General features: G+C 37.5%; 1 protein-coding gene across 3 annotated transcripts in view; it reads left to right on the top strand.

Moving 5' to 3' along the window:
• The window catches only part of LOC139962864 (uncharacterized), a 62,571-nt gene continuing 44,518 nt past the window's right edge, over positions 1-18,053 (top strand). For 2 of the 3 annotated variants that reach the window (XM_071963251.1, XM_071963250.1), the window contains exons 1-13: positions 1-257; positions 2,964-3,057; positions 4,162-4,264; positions 4,756-5,081; positions 7,603-7,707; positions 9,459-9,586; positions 10,429-10,507; positions 11,579-11,695; positions 12,041-12,159; positions 13,016-13,083; positions 13,601-14,057; positions 14,381-14,514; positions 16,985-17,285. In XM_071963251.1, coding sequence (XP_071819352.1) covers positions 236-257; positions 2,964-3,057; positions 4,162-4,264; positions 4,756-5,081; positions 7,603-7,707; positions 9,459-9,586; positions 10,429-10,507; positions 11,579-11,695; positions 12,041-12,159; positions 13,016-13,083; positions 13,601-14,057; positions 14,381-14,514; positions 16,985-17,285 — 2,053 coding nt within the window. In that variant the 5' untranslated portion in view covers positions 1-235. The remainder of the gene's footprint in view (positions 258-2,963; positions 3,058-4,161; positions 4,265-4,755; positions 5,082-7,602; positions 7,708-9,458; positions 9,587-10,428; positions 10,508-11,578; positions 11,696-12,040; positions 12,160-13,015; positions 13,084-13,600; positions 14,058-14,380; positions 14,515-16,984; positions 17,286-18,053) is intronic. The other variant, XM_071963249.1, reaches the window with a different exon arrangement.

The raw sequence follows: 18,053 nt of genomic DNA, 5'->3' as shown, positions 1-18,053 counted from the left end.
ATTCAACCGCGCCCTCTATTGACAAACAGCATCTGCAGCGGAGCTGGTGAAAACCATCGGTCTATCCGATAGTGCACGACCAGCGATTGCAGCAACGTTACACTCTAGCTAGCACTAGACTGAAATCAACTTCGTTTCTGTAGTGCAGTGTAGGCTATAGCCCGGTGTTAATAATTCGAGATAAATGTTTACCGTGGTGTCCGTGAAAGAAGATATGAAGAATGCATTGTAAAATATGACTTCGCCACTTTTAAATGGTAGTGTTATTGTCAATTTTTATTACAGTTTTTCCATTCTTAAAATTTTCATCACTGTTAGGCGGTTAAAGAAGGGAGGACAAGCAAAGAACAATATACATAGGGCCTACGTTAGGCTAGGCCTTAGTTAGGCTTTGTGCTTTGCATACGACAATTTGAAGGTCTATCCTCAACAGAACTAACTGTAGCTCTATTCTGTAGATGAATGTTGCATAGTGCATGTCCAGGTTACATAGCATTACTTACAAGTTCACAAAAGGTAAGAAGAATTCCTAACCCTTCAACAACCTCAGGGCTACAGTAGCAAGATAGGTAAATGAGACCAAAACTGAAATTGATCAAACTGCTGCAAAACAGAATCATTCACAGTTTTTGCTGTGGGTTGTTGGAATTGAATAAACTTTCAGACTTTTCTAGTGAAATTGCTCTTTTGGCGGGATGAAAATGGATATGTAGAATCAACCCTTTTTAATTACGGTCGCCATGGTCGCATTGGCGACCACAATTCTCGGCTGGCGATGAGAATTTCTGGAAAAATTAATGCTAGTCGCCAGACCTATAATACTGTGGCGATCAGTTTTTGCAACTGAAAATTTCACCATGATGAATTTAAATTGTCACGAAACTGTTCAAAATTTAAAATGACAAGTTAGAGTAGCAATATTATGTGATAAAATGAAAAGAGATTTAATCTGTCTTACAATCTTTAAAAAGTTTAACTTACAAAACTGTTGATATTATGAAACAAACTACGTTCGGCAAAGCCCCGTTTCAAGACTGCCTAACAATGAACAGCGTGCACTATACGTACATCAGTTTACAACTGCAGTGTTTAACCCTGGTAGGCTACATGTGCAGCAAATTTTACCAGGTACCTTGTCAAGCAAGTTGCAACCCCCTGTCTAACACCTGTTTGTTAACATTTTTGGCACGTTTCCAAAAAACTTTTCATGGAGTAAACTATTTTGGCTCCGCTCTAGAATTAATTAGGTCAGTCAGTAAAGGATCGGTAAAGTTATGCGAAATATTATCTTAGACGTTTAAGAAAAGTAGGTAAATAGCCCCGTAACATGAAGGTAAGTAAAACACACCTCAAGCCAACCGACTCCTCCGCATGAATAAAACATTCTTTTCCCCATGATACACGAGGCACAGTCTATACCATACAGACATAGCACGATATCATGGCCCCGATAGCTACGGTATGGTCATATTTATAAAAGTAAACCTGCAATTCCATATTTTAGGCCACTTGGCATGATTAACTAAATGCTAAATATTGTTTCCATGTCCTTGTGGAGAACGTCAACTTCGCAAAATACAATTTATAGTTGTGTTTTTGTTGTTACGTGAGATCCGTAACCGACGAAGTGGTTAGGCTATTTACAATACACTTAACTGTGGTAGGATAATAATTTTTCTTTTTTTGTGAAAATTCTAGAAATACTTTCTTTTTCCCCCGCTTAACACCAGATGTAGTCTTATGGTTAATTCATAAATGGGTGTACTAGAGCATTGTTTACATGACATTTGTTGCATTTAGCACGATATGCCAGTTTTGCGTGAATTTTTCGAAAGTATTTTGCTCGATCTCTCGTAAAATTTGAAAGGTGTACCAACTTACTTTTCGTACACAATTGGTAATTTCTCTACTGATTTTCAGAGTTTTATTCTCTATACAGTGAATGTGGTAAAGGACGGGTTTTAACGAAGTTCAAAAGTCAGTAAATGAAGTTGATAAACTTGATTTCTTTTCAACTTTCTTAACCATGGAATGCTTGAATAACATTTACACATTAAACGGAGAAAGGATAATTGCATTTTTCCCCACATTTAGTTATCGTCATTTGTTCAATCCTCAAAAAATATCGCCTTGAAAACAAATTATCGCGATAATAATAATTTTCGATACATCGCCCAACCCTATTATCCTATACGTCTTTATACGATTCTGTGCGTGTACACATGTACAGTCTAGTGCTACTCGATGTTGAGCCTAGGCCTATAGTGTTTTTTGTACTAATATTTAGCATATCAAAGTGGCGATCACATTTTCATTCTGGGCGACCAGAATTTTGGAAAAATTTAGATCTAGTCGCCACAGGATTTTCCTCCTGGCGACCTCATTCACTGGGGAATTAAAAAGGGTTGTGTAGAATATACATCAAATGGTATGTCATTGGTATTTACAACTAGGCCTAGGATGAATAAAGTGAGTAACCTACAGCTAGTATGGACAGTTGATAATTATGCACCTCTTTTTTTATTGGGGCAAGTATCTTACTTACAGTTACATCTCAGTTTTACCTAGATCTCTTACCCTTGTTCTGCATATAAAATTTTCTTCAAAACTGTATTTAAAATGTCTTGAAATTTTCTTGTTTTGCGCTCTCAATCAACTTGCTGACAGCTTGTCACTGTAAGGCCCTATTCTTTTATGGAAGTATATCGCAGTAGAAAGTTAATCCAACAAACAACTCAGCTGTCAGTGGTACTTTATCATGTATCATTCTGCACTGAAGGATTTCACAGAGCTACAAATTTGAATGTAACTTACCACTACAGTGTAACAGAGTATTTACATTCCCAGAGTTGCATGCATTCATGATTGTGCACTACAAAAAATATAAAAGACATTTCTTTCTTTTCTGAAAACCATGTGTAAGTACGAGAAGGTTCAGTCATTTAATGTCATTTTCTGCACAGCTTTGAATGAAGCAGATGAACATCCATCTAGTGGGTTTAGTGACAGCTACAGTCCAGTAACATGTGCTAGAGAAGAACCAGACCAGACAAGCAAGTAAACATTTGATTATTCTCTGATTGTATATCCTCACTTAAGATATATACTAGATGACTTTATCATTGTAGGTATCTCTTATTGAAGTTTTCTTCTAAGCTAAATTGTGTTAACACAACACTGATATTCATGTGAACTATTAGATGCCATGAATAGTTTAAAGAATGAAACTTATTCTGAAAATGACATTACTCAATTTAAAAGTTAGAATAGTAGAGCAAAATATGTGAAATTATTGGGATGAGATTTTTCCGAGATTTGGGAAAGACTCAGAATTTACCAAGAAACCGATGTGTATGTTTATGCAAGGGGGTTAACATTTTAATAGGGAAAATATGGTTACATCTCATGAGAGCCCAGCTTAAGAAGAAAAATCTTAGAAATCATTTTGGAAAATATTTTCTCCCTCCCCCCCTCTCTCCCCCATCCATGAACAGCTACACTAGAATCATATCAGTTCAAGGCAATTCTTTCTGTCTAGAGACTCAATATTGGTGGAATAAATCTATGCAACAAGATACTTAAAGAGGTACATTAACTACAAAGACACCTATGGTTGCTTTAGCCAATGTTGAAGTTACACACATTGCTAACTCAAAATGAGCATATTGCGGAGAAGATAGTTACAAGAGTATGATGGTGTAAAACTTTTAATAGTACACACATGATTGTAGTTATAGTGTTCAAGCACTTTTGGTGTTAGCTTTATGGTAATCAGCAAGGCATTTAACCTATATCCTGGTGCATCCTGTCAAATTGTAAAGCAATTCCTTTCATCTTGTGTGCTGCTTAATTGTAGAATTGTACAGCATAAACTGCATGGCTACAATATCAAGGCAAACATTTAGTTCATTGAGTATCAGCAACATTAAATATCAGAATAGACTGTATCTGTGGTTGAAGGACATTCAGTAATTGTCTGTGGAACAACTGTCAGGGTACAGTTGCCAACAGAATTATCAATGTGTCATTAATTTTAGTAGAGACATGAAGTCCTTCAAGTTACTGTGTATGTGTTCTCTTAGTAGTATGGAATTCAAGTTACTTGGCTATGGAAGTAACTGTGCACTTATTCCATTGTCCCCTACTTATTTTATTTTTCAGCTTAGTAGTAGAGATTGTGGATGATTCGTCAAATTCATCATCTCCAATCAAGAGTTCACCGGTGAAGAATTTAAACAAGGCACAATCTTTTCCATCCATATTTGTAAGTACAATTATGCTGTATACAGATATACATGTATACAGATGTATGCTGCTTTCATAATCTAACTATTTACCCTAGAGATAGTAAGAAAGTAGAACAACCGGCAGGAACTATGCTATCTCTAGGGTCGTGGCTATTGAAATGACATGAACAGAACACAAAGAAGTAGAATGAAGAAGAAACAAGAAGTAAGGAATTCAATCCAAGTTTTGCACAGAGCAATGTTAGAAACAACCAGAGCATTTGTGAAAAATGTTCAACACTGAAATTGCAGTCACCAGGTGAAGTGAGGAAACAGATTTAAGCTTTTGTGTAACAGTAATCTGTATAACAACTGTTTACCTGAGACACATCTGGTGTGGAATTCAATTCAGCACAAAATTCTCAACTCGTGTCCCGAATTCATAGCATGTTCTCTCATACTTCACATCAGTTTACAAGAAAGGACGTCATTGCAGACAATGTGAAATTGACTTGTTTTGTCTCTGTAGGATTGTCAAGGGTATCAAAGATTGCAGACCCCTGAGCAACTTCCTGTTGAACTTGAAAGTACTAATTCACTTCAAGGATCAGAAAGCAGCACACCAACATCTAGTGTAGGGAGAGGTGTAAATACTAAGAGATCTAGAGGAAAGAGTTCAAACAGAGGCAGTTCACGGGGAAGAGGAGCAGGTAATCCACGGGGAAGGGGAACAAGTAATCCACGGGGAAGAGGAAGTCCACATGGATTGGGAAGAGGAAGAAGCAGTATTCATGTGAGGGGTAAGAGTGTTGCCCGTGCAGGAATGAGGGCAATTTCTTCTGGAGGAAGGATTAGGTGAGTACCTGACTATATTGATTCCTTGCTGAAGGCAAAAGGAATTTATGTGATGGTAATGGCGTGTGTGTGTTTATGAGACACCCTAGGTTGTGAACAGGTGAACTCACCAAGCCTAACTTGCAAGAAGTTCAAACTTGGTATGTAACTCCATCTTAGCAAAATTCTTGGTTATTTTTTGTCAAAGTTCAGTGAGGTCATCATTGGCTACAATATGAAAATCTTCTAAACACCTTGATTGCAGATCTGTAGCATTGCTGAATGTCATAATTGGGTGGTTGGTGCCTCTTATTGGGGACTACATTTAGCATTTTGTAAGATGTGAGGTCATGTGAGGTCAACAAGAGGCAAATCTGGAAACAATGTAAACAAGCTAGCTCAATATTTCTAGCTTTGATCAACCTGTTACTTGGTGTGTAGATGTCTCGTTTGTGTTTGTGGCTGCTTTTGTTACTGGGCAGGTCAAAGGTAATTTTGAGGTCAAAATATATCACCAAAATTAACACTTGCGTAAACTTTATACAGGTTAGTGAAACGAGTAAGCCTGGTGCTCTTTAAAGGTCGAAGGTCATGTGAAACATGTCAAAGTCTGAAATCCTTGCATCATAATAATTTCAGAAGCAAAGCGAGGGTGAACCTCATACATTGTATTTTTGGTAGGTGCATGTATATGTTGAATGTCATTTGAGGTCTTCAGAGATCATAAGCTGAAAATCTTGCAAAGTGATAACTTCACAAGTGGTATGCAGATTCACCTCTCTGAGTACAAGATTGCATATTGTGTTATGTGGTGGTCAACAGAAGTAAAAGTACAAAAACTTCAACTGGAAGTCTTGATGAACTTGATACTTAGCTCACTTGCAGTCATTGGTGGTTACGTTTTTACTGACTCGTCTGCATTAAATATTCTTACATGAAATGTGGCACGGAACCACTAACTGAAAATGTTAAGCTTAAGTGAATCTCACACAGAATGATAATGATCACGATTAGTCTCTATAAGTTTGCTTTCATGAACATATCTACTCAGTTCAGTTTGTGAATGGTTACAGTATATGTTACTGTGAAATAGGTCTGAAAGACTTGAATAATCTGGAACAATGCATACAGCTAGTCAAAAGAGGAATTCTGTTTGAGGTTGATAGCTTGGGTTTTGGGGACACTCTTGACCCTTGTCAGTTATCACACTCTGAGCATCAAGGGTCACCAGACTATTTCAAATGGTCTAAAAATTGGTGGTAATTTCTGTTATATATAGTAGATGGCAATAAATTATGACAGCATTTTGCAGTGAATATAAACAAAGCCATTAACAAGTTTAAAAGGGGTAGATTTATTAGCACATTTAGGTAGAAGAAAATATCCATGCCTACATATACGTAGCATCTGTAAGACTGGATTCCATATATAGGAATACTATTGGCATAACAGTATCTTAAAATCCTTATCAGTGACTTGATTAGTTATGACAAATGTATGAAATGGTCTACGAAGCAGAAACTCCCTGATCTTCTGGTCCTTACTTAAATCGTTGGCAGATTTAACTCACTTATTCTCATCGATCAGGTAGTTGAGTGAACATTTTATGGCAAGGAATCACAAAGCCTTCAGGCTTTCTAGTCTTTAGTTTGTAACTATGGCTATCAGTATGAAACAAAATGCTGTAAGTATGAACTCAGATGAATATCATTGTAGGGGCTACTCAATGCCCTCAATACTGTAAATATGGTCTTTGAATAAAGAAAATTGAATGGAACTTTTACTTGGACCCTATGTATGGTAAAATTAAAAAGAGCATGTTTTGGCATGTTCTACAAGAAACACTTATAAATTGTATTGCAGGAGGGTTACTGTTTAGATCAGGGCTGTTTTTAACAGTCCTCTGATTGTCTGAAATGACCCAAGTTAGCTTAGGCTGACTAAATTCCACTATTTGACACTGGGCAGACTCAACAAGGGCAAAATGTATCATTCTTGCCCAATTATGCACAAGTGAACAATATCCGAAGAGAACACAGTCCTCTTATCTAGACTGTGAGATAAAGCAATGTTGATATTAGCTGGCCATATGTTCACAAGAGTTCACAATAGCACATGCAAATTCTCACATAAAATGTGTTGGCTGTTCATAAGGGCAGGAATAAATGCCATTATGGGGTCTTCCTTCTCTCAGTTTTAATTGCATTCCCACTTGCCAACTTATCCCTAATAAAATATTTGGGTTTAACAAGAGGGAGCTTGTATATCTTGTAATATTGGGGACTGCAATTCACCTGTCAACTTTACATGCAACTGATAGCCACAAGCATTTTGGTGGGATCTGGGCAACCTTTCTTCAGCATATATGCTTAGTGTGCTGTGACCTTCATATTGGTATTTGGCTTTCTGCTCTCCAAATATGGTAATGTAACATTTTCACCAGAGTGTAATAGTAACAGGTTAAATCTTGTTAAATGTTTTGTTTTGGTTAAAATATAGTTTCACTAATGGAGATAATCTGATATCCTTGTTATATTTTCAGAATCACACAGAAGAGGTTGAATAGCAATGGTACAGTAACAGTAGAAGATTCACCTACAACTACATTTAAAGGAAGGCAATGGCAATATACTACCCCAATACCAAAGTAAGGGTATTCAGTAGTGATCATATGATTGCTATGATTATTTCTTTCTGGTAGGAGCAAGTCCGGCCTTGCCAGGGTCTTCCCCTACATCTCTGCGCTTAGATTGGCAATGCACAATATAGACACCAATAAAAGATACATTCTATGTTGTAAAATGTAACAAAACAGCAGCTCTATTTAAAGAGAAACTAAAGTAAACTAAACTGAATAAGCTTTAAATAACCAGACACAAAATGCCTGTGGATTTATGTAACACACCCCAACTCTGAAATACAACTGAATACTCACTGAAATTAAAATGCCCCTTTTAAATGATCACCAGCTGACAAATACTAAATTTAGATCACAAGATAAAGAAAGCCTACTCTTGTATTATTAAAACTGAATCTTGCTTTGACATGAACATTCAAAGTTAAACTGTACAGTAAGATACCTGCATTAGATGAATTACACGTACCACTCAGCTGGAGATTGTGACTGCCCTGTTCTGAATGGTTATGTGTAATGTAGGCTAGGCTAGGTACATAACTACATATGGAAGTATAGAAGATGTGTGTTAAGTGTGGATGTTTGATTGGTAACCAACTGACTTATGAAAATTTGTAAACATCTGAACTGGTGCTGACACTGATGCAGTAAAGTAGCTTCTGTTCTTGACACTTGGTTGTGTATAATACTTTATGCTGTTAATTAATTTTTTATGTTTGCGATGGTGTGTTGGCATGCGTGTGTGTCTGTGACACTTGCTTGTACACCCATAACTCAAAGAGTTCATGGTGGATTATCTCCATACTTGGTATGTGGATCATTCATATTGAGTACAAGAACCCTATTCTCTTCTGTGAAGTTCAATGGTCATTTGAGGTCAACAGAGTAAACACGATAACTCAAAAAGGAAATCTTTGTTGATCCTCATATGTGGTATACAGATCCAACTTGGTGAGTACAAGAACCCTATTGAAATTGGTAGAGGTCAATGGTTGCATGTACAGTAGTCAACAACTGCCAAAGCCTGAAATCCTTTTCAATAACTCCAAAATTATAGCTGCAATTAATCTGTGAATACTCCAATGCTATGATTTTCTTTTGGTGAACAGTTTGCAAAGGGGTTCTATAGGTCTTCAACAAGACATACTGTACCTGTCATCCAAGAAATCAAGTTTGCCTCAGAGAGTTGGGTCTTGCTTTAAACATGCACTAAAACCGCTCTTATCAGTTTTCACCCTCTGAGCTTGGAGGGGTCAACAGGGATTATTTAAGATGGAGCAAACATTGGCTCAAGGGTCAACAGGTTATCTCAAATGGCCATTTTCTCTCTGATTAATATTAGATGACTTTTGCTTTAGGTTGTTTAACTATTTCTCAGTGTATAAAAAATGTCATTTCTCATTAATAACATTATTAAAGGGCTGGTTGCTGATATGCTAGCTCAAAATTGGTTAAAGAAAATGTCCTTTTATTCATACATCTATGTGTCTATATTTCTCATATGAAGACTGTTCTTTCTGGACATTGAAACATTTGGAATAAAAATTCCTGTAAAATCCTTACCAGTTGATGAAGTGATTGATTTGCCCTAAAGGGAGTGCTCTTTTGTGGTTCTTACTTAATTCTTGGACTTGCTCTACATTAGTCAGATAGTTATTTTGAATTTGTATGGCAAGGAATCACAAAGCCCACTGTCGTTCTGGTTTATTTTGAGTGAGGATACAGACACTATTGTAAATGTGTTTTTGGGGGATCTTTTGCAGATGTTCTAATCATGTGAATTCAAATGCATCTGGGGTCTCTCCAAGTTCATCCAATTGTGACAGTAACTTATCCGTGTCCTCGGAGGGAGAAGTAAAATCTGAAAGCAGTGTCTCTTCAAGTGATACAGGTAAGTGTAAAATCTACCTTGCTATGGTAAGGATCAAATAATTTCAGGAATAGTTGTTTCACACAAGCACTTGGAATAGTGCTCTTTTCATCACATCCTGTTCAGACTTTATCAGTTTGAAGGTATGGTGCCCATAAAATAATAATCAGATCTGTTTCTCATTTAGATGCTAGTCTTTATAAGATATGATACACATTGTATGGACTTGATATGTCTTGTATGGACTTGATACGTCTTGTTTGGACTGGGTACGTATTGTATGGACTTGATACATATTTTATGGACTTTGATATGTATTGTATGGACTTGATACGTCTTGTATGGACTTGATACAAATTTTATGGAGATTGATACGTGTTGCATGGACTTTGATACATATTGTAAGGACTTGATACGTCTTGTATGGACTTGATACGTATTGTATGGACTTGATACATATTGTATGGACTTGATACATATTGTATGGACTTGATACATATTGTATGGACTTGATACGTCTTGTGTTGACTTGATACTTATTGCATGGACTTTGATAATTATTGTATGGACTTTGATACGTATTGCATGGACTTTGATAATTATTGTATGGACTTTGATACGTATTGCATGGACTTTCAACGTTTGTTCCACAAAAGATTTTTTAGGAGGACCATCATTTTGCTGTAAAAAACCTCTCAAATACCCAACAGCAGCACCAAGCGAACCTCAACCTCTAAATCAGATAGACAAATGCTGTGATGTGATATTGCATATAATTTATACATACCAAAAATATAACAGTTGTTTTTAATGTAATAGGTTCTTATGTATTGAAAAGTATTGTTGGTTTTAACCATTTTCAGGGGAGCTGACAGATAGTCCAGTGTTTGGTGGATCAGCGTTGACTGGTTTTACTAGTGAGGAGAGCATTATTCATCAAAGGTAAAGCTATAGTAGCATCTGAAGCAGGGATGAATTTTAGCTCTTCAATTAAGGTAAAGCTATAGTAGCATCTGAAGCAGGACAAATTTTAGCTCTTCAACAAAGGTAAAGCTATAGTAACATCTGCAGCAGGGATGAATTTTAGCTCTTCAATTAAGATAAAGCTATAGTAACATCTAAAGCAGGGATGAATTTTAGCTCTTCAACAAAGGTAAAGCTATAGTAGCATCTGCCGCAGGGATGACTTTTAGCTCTTCAATTAAGGTAAAGCTATAGTAACATCTGCCGCAGGGATGACTTTTAGCTCTTCAATTAAGGTAAAGCTATTGTAACATCTGCAGCAGGGATGACTTTTAGCTCTTTAACAAAGGTAAAGCTATAGTAGCATCTGCCGCAGGGATGACTTTTAGCTCTTCAATTAAGGTAAAGCTATAGTAACATCTGCAGCAGGGATGACTTTTAGCTCTTCAACAAAGGTAAAGCTATAGTAGCATCTGAAGCAGGGATGACTTTTAGCTCTTTAACAAAGGTAAAGCTATAGTAGCATCTGCAGCAGGGATGACTTTTAGCTCTTCAACAAAGGTAAAGCTATAGTAGCATCTGAAGCAGGGATGACTTTTAGCTCTTCAACAAAGGTAAAGCTATAGTAGCATCTGAAGCAGGGATGACTTTTAGCTCTTTAACAAAGGTAAAGCTATAGTAGCATCTGCCGCAGGGATGACTTTTAGCTCTTCAATTAAGGTAAAGCTATAGTAACATCTGCAGCAGGGATGACTTTTAGCTCTTCAACAAAGGTAAAGCTATAGTAGCATCTGAAGCAGGGATGACTTTTAGCTCTTCAATTAAGGTAAAGCTATAGTAACATCTGCAGCAGGGATGAATTTTAGCTCTTCAACAAAGGTAAAGCTATAGTAGCATCTAAAGCAGGGATGACTTTTAGCTCAGGAAACCCCATTTATACACTGTGACATATATATGTAAGAGAAATGTAAAAGAGAAATTGTTTAATTGGGCCTGTTTTGAGTGCCTGGTTGAAGAAGCATTTTTCTTTTGTCTTTTCTGACTTGTTAGTGGTGGAGAGTTTTCACTATCAGCACCTTCTCGTCAATCGTTGGCAGCGCTAGAAAAGTGTTTTCAGGGCGTGACATCCAAGTATATGACAGCAACTAACCCAAATGTGAAAATGAGGTATGTTATGTTTACACACACACATTCACACATAGATGTGTATGCATGTCAATAAATGAGTCAAAGAGTCTTCAAACCCATTCCGAGATAATGTATATATCGGAAGATTTTTGAGAATATTTAAATTTGAAGAAAGCATTTAGTAGTAGTTAACACCAATTTATGGAAAACTATTGATAGAAATTCATCAAAACTTGCTCCAATTAACACATTCTTTACTTGTTCAAAAGATGCAAATTTGATTACAAGGTCTGTAGAGTGAGTACAAAACTCAGGGTCCAGATAGCAACTGTGGGGATATGCAGCTTCATTTATCTAGCTAATATCTATCTTTCACTGGAACAGAAATACACCACAATGTGCTGCAGTGATGAAGGAAGCGGTAGTTGAAGCAGACAGCACCATAGATATACTACCATCTGAAGAGGAGCCAAGCAAGAGACCAACTGCTACCTCTAATAACGGTAACAGCTTTGGATTAGTTCCTATAGTTATCATAAATACAGTGTCAGCAGAAACAAGTGTTACATGTTTGACTCTGATCTTACTGTAGGTGACCAAGCCATTGTTTGACTCTGATCTTACTGTAGGTGACCGAGCCATTGTTTGACTCTGATCTTATTGTAGGTGACCGAGCCATTGTTTGACTCTGATCTTACTGTAGGTGATCGAGCCATTGACTCTGATCTTACTGTAGGTGACCGAGCCATTGTTTGACTCAGATCTTACTGTAGGTGACCGAGCCATTGTTTGACTCTGATCTTACTGTAGGTGACCGAGCCATTGTTTGACTCTGATCTTACTGTAGGTGACCGAGCCATTGTTTGACTCTGATCTTACTGTAGGTGACCGAGCCATTGTTTGACTCTGATCTTACTGTAGGTGACCGAGCCATTGTTTGACTCTGATCTTACTGTAGGTGACCGAGCCATTGTTTGACTCTGATCTTACTGTAGGTGACTGGGCATTGTTTGACTCTGATCTAACTGTAGGTGACCGAGCCATTGTTTGACTCTGATCTTACTTTAGGTGACCAAGCCATTGTTTGACTCTGATCTTACTGTAGGTTGTGACATTTGACCCTCATGATGCTGTTTAACACTCTTCAACACTTGCATATGAAGTATTGCTTGTCCTTATTATCGCTTGTGTGCATATATGTGTTTAGGTAGCTTGATTGTGCTAACAAAAAGCAATTACTGTGAATATTGTTTAATATTGTGTAATCTTGTATTTGATAAACTTTCATGCTTCTTTCCTAATGTCCAAAAGGAGTGACCATTAATGCATGTTTGGTCATTTGATAATTTCACCTTCTAGATATCGCTAGCCGGGAAGAAGATGATGTTGCATTAATATCAGGAGATGAAATGAAAGAGGCTTCAAAGGTATGAAAAGATTTGATGCATTTAAGTACAAAGTGTTTTCTGATTTTTAAAGGATAAAATAATGCTGAGCTTGGTACTAGCCATATAAATGAAACAATGTACCCCATGAACTATTTGTTGCATAAAATGACTGTGTACCAGATGTCAACTTGATGTAAGTGTATTTGACATTTTTATGAATATTTGTTTTAAAACTGCATTCAGCATTCAAAGTACTTTTCAAAAGTAGTTGTCCAGTAAGGTCAATATATGATGGATCGATGACTGAATGAGATTACAAACCCTCTAGACAAGCAGAGTGGAGACTTTTGTTTCTTAAGATTCATTCCTCTCTCTCTGCTAGCCTCACAACATATATTCTTGCTCTGTCATGTTTAAGAATCAACACCAGTTCAAAGTGAATCAGAAAGTATTCTGTTTTCATAAAAATCATGACTCTATGATGATATGAGGTATAATTTACTACTACTTGGTAATCACATACAAGTTTATTTCTTTTTCCAATCTGTCCTTCTAGGGGTCTTCAAATGTTACCATGGCATTGTGTCCAGGCTGTGGGATCTGGTCTGGTTCACTTGTTGTTTGTGATAGATGTAAGAAAGATTTCAAGAGATACCCACCAAAGAAATTCAAAGGGAGAACTTTACTGGAAGGAGAACAGATCTGTAATAAGTGTAGTAGTGGTTTTAAAGTTAAATCAGCTGATGGATCGGAGTGTTCAAGTAGTAACTTAGGCATTGGTACATGTTCACATTGTATCATTGCTGCCAAACAAGCAAGCAAGCAAACTGACAGTGTAGTCAGTAACACTCACAGCACCGCTATTGCTTGTAAACTATTTTATGTCAACAAATTACAAGACTTCCAAAATGGAATCAAGAATAATACTCCCTCCGCCAGTGTCAAACGTCTTTCTCTGTCGTCAGGGTTACCAAACAAGAGGAAGAAAGGGAGGACAAAAAAGCAAGAGCCTGGTGAGTAAAATATGGCAATTAAGCTGCTGAAGCAGCAGTAAACTGGTATACTTACTGATTCTGTAAACCAGATGTAAATGTCACATTATGAAGTAGCAGCAGATAGCTGGTATACTTATTGATTCTGTAAACCAGATGTAAATGTCACATTATGAAGTAGCAGCAGATAGCTGGTAAACTTAGTTCTTCAGTGTCTTTACAGAAATGTATTATGTAGGTTTAATCAATTAAAGTAACCTGTAATTACCTTAAATTGCATGTTGCTGAACAGAAAATCCTTTCTTCCATCCATAATCAATGTTGTCCTTGCTTCTTTCCCCCAGAATGCATTTCACTTCTTGACAGTGATGATGAAGAAGAGAATGTCTCAACAAATAATAAGCAGATGGAATCAACAGACTCAACTGACAATGCAACTGAATGTAAAATATCTAGAAAACATAAAATGAAAAATGAGGTAGATAAATCCTGCTTTGGTTGATTATACCTCTATGCTGATACAGCAGTAGGGGTGGTTTTATTATGTCTCTGTGATGATACAGCAGTAGGGGTGGTTTTATTACGTCTCTGTGCTGATACAGCAGTAGGGTGGTTTTATTATGTCTCTGTGATGATACAGCAGTAGGGGTGGTTTTATTATGTCTCTGTGCTGATACAGCAGTAGGGGGTGGTTTTATTATGTCTCTGTGCTGATACAGCAGTAGGGGTGGTTTTATTATGTCTCTGTGCTGATACAGCAGTAGGGGTGGTTTTATTATGTCTCTGTGCTGATACAGCAGTAGGGGTGGTTTTATTACGTCTCTGTGCTGATACAGCAGTAGGGGGTGGTTTAATATGTCTCTGTGCTGATACAGCAGTAGGGTGGTTTCATTATGTCTCTGTGCTGATACAGCAGTAGGGGTGGTTTTAATATGTCTCTGTGCTGATACAGCAGTAGGGGTGGTTTAATATGTCTCTGTGCTGATACAGCAGTAGGGGTGGTTTTATTATGTCTCTGTGCTGTACAGCAGTAGGGGTGGTTTAATATGTCTCTGTGCTGATACAGCAGTAGGGGGTGGTTTAATATGTCTCTGTGCTGATACAGCAGTAGGGGTGGAGTAATATGTCTCTGTGCTGATACAGCAGTAGGGGTGGTTTTATTATGTCTCTGTGCTGTACAGCAGTAGGGGTTGTTTTATTACGTCTCTGTGCTGATACAGCAGTAGGGGTGGTTTTATTACGTCTCTGTGCTGATACAGCAGTAGGGGGTGGTTTAATATGTCTCTGTGCTGATACAGCAGTAGGGGGTGGTTTAAATATGTCTCTGTGCTGATACAGCAGTAAGGGTTTGCTTTATTATGTCTCTGTGCTGATACAGCAGTAAGGGTTTGCTTTATTATGTCTCTGTGCTGATACAGCAGTAGGGGTGGTTTTATTATGTCTCTGTGCTGATACAGCAGTAGGGTGGTTTTATTATGTCTCTGTGCTGATACAGCAGTAGGGGTGGTTTTATTATGTCTCTGTGCTGATACAGCAGTAGGGGGTGGTTTAATATGTCTCTGTGCTGATACAGCAGTAGGGGGTGGTTTAAATATGTCTCTGTGCTGATACAGCAGTAAGGGTTTGCTTTATTATGTCTCTGTGCTGATACAGCAGTAAGGGTTTGCTTTATTATGTCTCTGTGCTGATACATCAGTAGGGTGGTTTTATTATGTCTCTGTGCTGATACAGCAGTAGGGTGGTTTTATTATGTCTCTGTGCTGATACAGCAGTAGGGGTGGTTTTATTATGTCTCTGTGCTGATACAGCAGTAGGGGTGGTTTTATTATGTCTCTGTGCTGATGCAGCAGTAAGGGTGGTTTAATATGTCTCTGTGCTGATACAGCAGTAGGGGTGGTTTTATTATGTCTCTGTGCTGATACAGCAGTAGGGGGTGGTTCAATTATGTCTCTGTGCTGATACAGCAGTAGGGTGGTTTTATTATGTCTCTGTGCTGATACAGCAGTAGGGTGGTTTTATTATGTCTCTGTGCTGATACAGCAGTAGGGGTGGTTTAATATGTCTCTGTGCTGATACAGCAGTAGGGGGTGGTTTTATTATGTCTCTGTGCTGATACAGCAGTAGGGGTGGTTTTATTATGTCTCTGTGCTGATACAGCAGTAGGGGTGGTTTTATTATGTCTCTGTGCTGATACAGCAGTAGGGGTGGTTTTATTATGTCTCTGTGATGATACAGCAGTAGGGGTGGTTCAATTATGTCTCTGTGCTGATACAGCAGTAGGGTGGTTTTATTATGTCTCTGTGCTGATACAGCAGTAGGGGTGGTTTTATTATGTCTCTGTGCTGATACAGCAGTAGGGGTGGTTTTATGATACCTCTTTGCTTATGTTTTGGAAATATGTTCTCAAATGGTTACATGATTCTTTTAGAGAAAGTTTCTTCCATACTGATTTAGTGTGAATTGAGTTAACATAATTAAAATGTACTGTACGTTACATATTATATAAATATGTTCTGCTCAGTGTAGATAGTTTTTGCTCCAAAGACCTTAGACAATTTTAAAGCTGTCTCAATATACTAGTGAACACTTGCCAAGTGAAAATAATGCTTCTTAAAATTGATGACGTGGTAGTGACTGAAAAGATTGACCGCAAGAACGAAAAATGAAAGGAAGAAAGGATAAGAAAATCCAAATCATGTTAAGTTAGAAGTTTATTTTTTCAGAATATATCAAGCAATTCACATATTTCTCCTGTCAAATGTTGTTCAAACCTATGGCTGCACTGAAGAGAACATATCATGGTTAGGTGAAAGTATTTTGATATATTTAGCATTTGTATGTACAATACATGGAAAAGTTGGTATTTGTTGATAATTTAGGCCCTATGTTTGCTAAAAGAGTAATTTGGTTGATTGAAATACTTGATTAGTTTGTATCTTTGGTTACAGACTGGGCAAGAAACATCTTCAAAAGTAACTGTGGGTGTCACAATTTCTGACGAAGCACTAGCTAATCAGGCATCCAGAATATTAGCCTCTCCTCCTGTTATAGTTAGCAACCAGGCCACTGCAAGAAATATATCCATGCAGCCTTCCAAAGCAAAGGGACAACTACAAGGTCCAGACTGGGATGAAACCTCAGAGACTTTAACCATTGACCTGGTGCTATTAGTATTTGGCTCTAAGCGATTCATTACCAATCCACCAAGGGCTTCAATTTCACCGGATGGAGTTAAATTCCATTTTCAAGGTACGGAGCTTTTGTCTGTTGTTTAAGATGATACAGTACTGTATTACATTTCTACAAAGCACTACTTTTAAAGTATCTTTACTTTTTGTCTGCTCCAAGCATTGATTTAAGTAACCTTTCTAGTAATGTGTATTCATGTGCACTTGCAGATAGCGAACCATTTTACACAGTTTATTCGAACTGAGATTGTTCATTGATAAAATCAGTTTACATCTTAAACTTGCTTCAAGTTCCCCAAGGTACTGCTTTCATCATACTGTGAAATGTTTGTAATGATAGCCTTGCCATGATCGAGTCACTCGCCAAAAATGTCGAGCATAGTGTATTTTTTATTGGCCAAAGCTAATATTCTTCTCGCGCGAGTTGGTGACCGTATTTGTTGAGGCCTGGCAGACTGTATACTTGCTTTGTCGGTATCCTTCCATGAGCACAAGATCCTTGGTCAATGTTCATTGGTGTCAACTAAGATGAAATTGCAAAAACCTTTTCAACTCTGATTGACCTGACTGGCTTCCTGATATTCAGTGCATGTAAATTTTCATTCCTAAACTTAAACTTCAAAGTGAAGAAAACCTAGACTTCTTGGATATCTTACTAGCTGCTCATCCATCCGTCCAAGTTGTTGCTTTGGGCTTGATTAGTGTTTACACAAAAAGTGTATCAATGGTCATTTGGAGTCATAGCAGTGATTTATATGAAAATCGTGTAAAAAGCTTCTCATATAGTAATTTAATTTGATCTGGATGAAATCTGAAGTGGGCAGTTGGT

The sequence above is a fragment of the Apostichopus japonicus genome, chromosome 21, assembly GCF_037975245.1.
Source record: "Apostichopus japonicus isolate 1M-3 chromosome 21, ASM3797524v1, whole genome shotgun sequence".
NCBI classification, from domain to species: domain Eukaryota; kingdom Metazoa; phylum Echinodermata; class Holothuroidea; order Aspidochirotida; family Stichopodidae; genus Apostichopus; species Apostichopus japonicus.
Note: the sequence above shows the minus strand (reverse complement) of the source record. Positions and strands in the feature narration are given on the sequence as shown.